General features: G+C 34.4%; 1 protein-coding gene across 1 annotated transcript in view; it reads left to right on the forward strand.

Annotated features, from left to right (window-relative positions):
* Positions 1 to 5,480, forward strand: part of CADM2 (cell adhesion molecule 2) — a 466,246-nt gene that overhangs the window by 107,060 nt on the left and 353,706 nt on the right. The window contains exon 3 of the mRNA XM_019523900.1: positions 909 to 1,058. Coding sequence (XP_019379445.1) covers positions 909 to 1,058 — 150 coding nt within the window. The remainder of the gene's footprint in view (positions 1 to 908; positions 1,059 to 5,480) is intronic.

Raw genomic sequence — 5,480 nt, forward strand, 5'->3', positions numbered from 1 at the left:
ATATATATATATATATATATACACACACTAACCATATTACTATCAATATAATGCTGTTATTACTTGATTTAAACATAACCTATTCTAATACCAAGCCATTTAAGCTAACATGTTTTGGCCTTGCGTAATATATTGCTAAAACTTCATTTAATCACACACTACATCATGGGTTACATTAAGTAGCTGAAGAATAAAACAAACTAGGAACCTTTCAAAACACCTCCACCACTTCTTCAGTCAGCATCTTTCACAATTTTAAATTATATATTTCCATTTATATCTTTAGAATAAAGTGCAATACCGCTTAGTGTGATAAAATCTCTCTCACAGTGGAATTCATGAAGAAACTATATAAAACCAAAGTTATCTTTATTAATATGGATGGGAAAAAAATTAAAAAGTTATTAATAAGTAGGAAATATTATAATCTGAGCAAAATAGTTCATCAATCAAGAATCAAGTACAGAGAATATCTGAAATGAAAACATAATTGCACATATAAAATATATTACCTCTCTTCCTTATTTTAAGGTTTTTTTTATATAGATATCACCACTGGTATAAAAGTAGCATTATTCTGCAGCTACTTATTAAAAGATTCTTATAACTAAGAAGTATATGTTGATTGGCACTCTTGGAGTGTGTCTTGCCGAGTTTCAAGGACTGTAGTCTACTTCCTAAATGGTAATGAGCATTGTTTAAAAAAATAACACCTAATCTTTAAATTAACCTGGCTATGTCTCTGATATGCAAATGTGTTTTACATGTACATTTCCTTTCAATTTTAATTGTGCCTGTGTTTAGTTAGTATATATAACACCAAATTCATAGTGCAGAGTCTGTGGAAAGTTAATTTAATAAATTATGTTCCACAAATTTAATGTATTTTCTTTTTACCCCTTCCATAGGTAGCCAAGGGCAGTTTCCACTGACGCAGAATGTTACAGTTGTTGAAGGAGGAACGGCCAATTTGACTTGCAGGGTTGATCAAAATGATAACACTTCCCTCCAGTGGTCAAATCCAGCTCAACAGACTCTCTACTTTGATGACAAGAAAGGTAAATAAATTTGATAAATATTTTTGATTTTTTTATATACATAATAAATATCCTAAAATAAGATTGCTCATTTCATTCCCTAACTGCTTGCATTTAGCATGTTAAATATTAAAGATTTCAGTTTCCTAGGCAGACACTCAAAAAATTACTTAGATTGTAGTTTTTTTAAAATATACTGTATGTTTAATGTTTCTGAATAGTTTCCCTCTTTCTCTCCCTCCTTCCCTCCCTCCTTTCCTCACAATGAAAGAAGTTTTTGGAAATGGATACCTTCTTTTCTCATAAAATTATGCATTGTCCATTCTAAGTATTTAGCAGAACATAATATTTTTCACGTTTACTGCTAGTTGATCTGGGCAACCTTGCTGAGAAATATATTGTTTGGCATCCAAAGGGACAGGAGTAGCTTATAATCCACTTACTTGCCTACTGTAGTTGTTAGGAAGCAGATCATATTTGGCTCCAGTTTATTAGAATTTTTGTTTGTTTTAAGCTATTAGTGTGCAGTTACCATAATATGGTTATTCACCCCAACAATTAATCAGCAGTTAATTCACTTGTATTTTCTGGCTTGGCTTTTCTAATTACATGATGCATGGATTTTTTAGTTAATCTAGACAGTTAAGAAAACAGAAATAATGCCTATACTTTTTAGTAAGACAAATGCTGCTAATTTAACAACTGAAATGTCTAAGATTTACATCTCTTTCTAACCTGAGAAGAGCCAAGAAATGTATTTTAACCAATAAAATATTGATACAAGAATGACTTAAGTTTATATTATAATTACCTGGGCTAAACTTTATAAAATCTCGGTTTGGGTTTAGAACTGCCAAAGTCTTTGTACTGATTTAATCTAAATAGAGTTCATCTGCGGTCCTATAGCCAGAACCCAATGTTCCATACTCAGTATATTCAGCAGATGGGATTACTCAGGTGCTCAAAGTTAAGCACTACGTAAGTGCTTTGCTGGATGATGGCAAAAGTCCTTAGTGCCTTGCCTGACCGAATCTTAAAGAAGCAGGTGTCATGCAGATATGTGAATGTAATTAAAGTAGATTCTAAAAGCTGTTGTTTTATACCTGCAGAAACTACAATCAAAATATTTTCACACTGAATAACTTTCATTGCTGCTAATATAATAGCCCATCCAAATCTATTTAAGATGCTGAAGTGGCTCCTTTTTCCTTTGCCTAATTTTTTGTAAAGTGTAATCATTTCATGTGCAATTTCTTTTGTGTCTCAAGTATGCTATAAGCAATGATACCTAATGAAGGGTTTGTGATATGTTATCATTCCTGTCTCAAGCCTAGTCCCACAACTTTCACCCAGATGGTTATGCCTTACGTGCGTTAGTCATCACAGTGCTTTTTCATTAAGGCTCAAATAACTAAGACGGAAGGGATTGGGGATCTCTGACAGATAAAGCACATAATATTTGTCAAAAAATCAAGGTGTGTTATAAATAAATGATCTTATAAAAGAATTAGAAAATAAATTCTAATACTTAAAAATAGGAAAATTCAAGTATGTGTTTGCTTGAATAGGAATTAGCTTTGGTATATGAGTTATATACCATTTTACTAGCAATTGTTAAATGTGTGATACATCTTATATAATAACCAGAAGCAGAAGAAGCTGAACGAAATATTGCATAGTAAGTTCTTGTAGTCATTTTATATTCTTCATGGGAGGTCAAAGTAAAAGCTTGAAGGGCTGCAGTCTTTATTGGATATTAGGCTGTCTGAAGGCTTTGAAGATTAGAAGAGGAAAATTTGCAGATGGCTTACTATGTATCTGCTACAAAACAAAATTACTAAATTGATCTAGAAATGCATTTGAATCATGCAGAGTGTATTTTATTTTATATTATTTCATTTTATTTTAATATCTGTAAGGACCTGTTCATGTGATTTTTTTCACTGTAGAGTACTATACTGGAGGGAACGAGCTATACAAAGCAGGTCAAAATGCTGTACAAAAAGCATTGCCATCCTCTGCCTACCAAATCCAGTAGTGAATTTCCACCTTTGACCAGCATGTATGTTTGTGAGTGTGCATGTGTTCCCTTCCATGCTGAAAGGGAAGAGACCTCCCCATATTCTTACTTTAGTTTCCAGTATTGTCACCCCAAGGCAGGGAAGAAATCCTTTAGTTCTAAAAACTTAGCAATACCCCTAAGAAAATGCAGTATGTTGAGCCTGAGCCCAGTGTTGAAGAAGCAATCGTTAAGCCCTCTTCTATACACAGGCACTTCATTTGGATGCTGCTCAGTGGGGACATCTGCATGTGCCCTTGTGGCACTCTTGTGACTGCACTATCATTTAGTACTTCCTTTACTGTGCCATCATTTCGTGTTACCAAACACTTGAAACCAAGATGCTTTTTGTACAGCATTTTGACCTGCTTTGTATAGCTCATTCTCTCCAGTATAGTACTCTACAGTGAAAAAAATCACATGAACAGGTTGTAAGCCTTACAGTTATTAAAATAAAATGAAATAATATAAAATAAAATACACTCTGCATGATTCAAATGCATTTCTAGATCAATTTAGTAATTTTGTTTTGTAGCAGATACATAGTAAGCCATCTGCAAATTTTCCTCTTCTAATCTTCAAAGCCTTCAGACAGCCTAATATCCAGTAAAGACTGCGGTCCTTCAAGCTTTTATAAATGCCAAAGACAGAATTTCTGAAGGAGTTTCATCTATGGAAAAATCATATGGAGTTTCGTCTATGGAGAAATTTCATCTTGTACTAGAACTCTAAATGACCACAAATTCTATATTCTGAAATAAAGTGAAAAAACAGATACCTTTGACTTAACTTTCCTTCAGTAAGCTATTCATAACAGGCATATGCCAATTGAGCACATATAATTATAAACTAATTAAGCTATTTCTTTGGTAGGTTGGGAAGGATGGGGAGGGAGGAGACAGAGAGAGATTTCTTTTGATATTTGGGAGGCATTCTATTTAGTACAATAATAGACACTGGATAAATATGAAATTGAAGTCATACATGGGCAACACAAGAGAATGAACCAACACTATCAAATTTTAAGGGAATATGTGGCCAGAATAAATTATTCATTGACAAGGAGAGGTGAAATTCCTTTTCGATGAGATTGCTTTTTTAAAGGTCATGAGGTTTTGCTTCTTTCTCAGGTTCTTACTACAAGGTGGTAGGACAGAGAGACTCAGAAATTGCCTTTCTCTTTTGAAGGCCATTTGTAAAGAAAGTAGAAAAGCAGTTAGATCTTCAGTACATGTGAAGATGTGGTTAGTTAGTTTTGACACAGACCTTTTCTTAGTACATTTACCTATTAAAGCTAGTTTTCTTTGGCCAAATCTCTGTTTCTAACTAGATTTCTACTACCCACAAACAAAGCAAACCTTAGAAATCTGAATTAGGTTCTTGACTAGGTCTTCTGTCAGTGATTTCTTTGTTCTTGGGTAAGTCACTTAACACTTCTTTCTCTATTTGAAAAATGGGGCAAATACAATACAACCTCCCTCACATAAGTTTGGTAAGATTTTGAGTATTTCATGTTGGTTAAGTTCTATAAGATTCTCAGCTGGAAAATGCTATAAAATGCAAATTAGTATTAGTTTATCTGAATATTATTAATGGTTGTTTTATCCTTTGGAACCACAACAGTGAAGATAATAGTTACATATGTCTTTTAATTTTCAGGATAAGAATGACAGTGTAATCCACCAATTTTTCCTACAGTAAAACCTATAATATTAACAGGGGTGTAGGTTGTAGCCATGTTGGTCTAAGGACATAGGCAGACAAGGTTCTTTGGGTGAATCTGATCTCTTTTATTAGACCAACTAAATAGTTGGAAAACAATTATTAAGCAAGCTTTCAGGTCCAAAAACCCTTCATCAGGCTAAGGAAATTTCAGCAGTTGGTGTGTTCTCTTGCTGGATGGAATGAAAAGTAAAGAAGCCAGAGGCTGGGCTGGTCTGCATACAAGACAGGTAGTCAGTGAAAATGTAGACTGAGGAGTCAATGGGCCTATGAACTCCACTTCATCAACCTCCTGGTTACTAAAAATCATGGACTAAATATAGACATTGGATTTATGACACATTATAACCTGCCTGACATCTGACTCCCCAGGTACCCCTCCGCTATTTAGTCCCCTTCTCTCCCCCCCAGCCAGCCTGTCTGTCACCCACTGACTTCTCATTCGACATCTTCACTGAGGGCCTATCTTGTATGCAGACCAGCCTCTGGCTTCTTTACTTTTCATTCCATCCAGGAAGAGCACGCACCAACTGCTGAAACTTCCTTAGCCTGACAAAGGGTTTTGAACCCAAAAGCTTGCTTAATAATTGTTTTCCAACTATTTAAGTTGGTCTAATAAAAGATATCAGATTCACACAAAGAACCTTGTCTGCTTATGTCCT

The sequence above is a fragment of the Gavialis gangeticus genome, unplaced genomic scaffold (genome assembly GCF_001723915.1).
Source record: "Gavialis gangeticus isolate Ggan-Ray unplaced genomic scaffold, GavGan_comp1, whole genome shotgun sequence".
In the NCBI taxonomy this organism is placed as follows: Eukaryota; Metazoa; Chordata; order Crocodylia; family Gavialidae; genus Gavialis; species Gavialis gangeticus.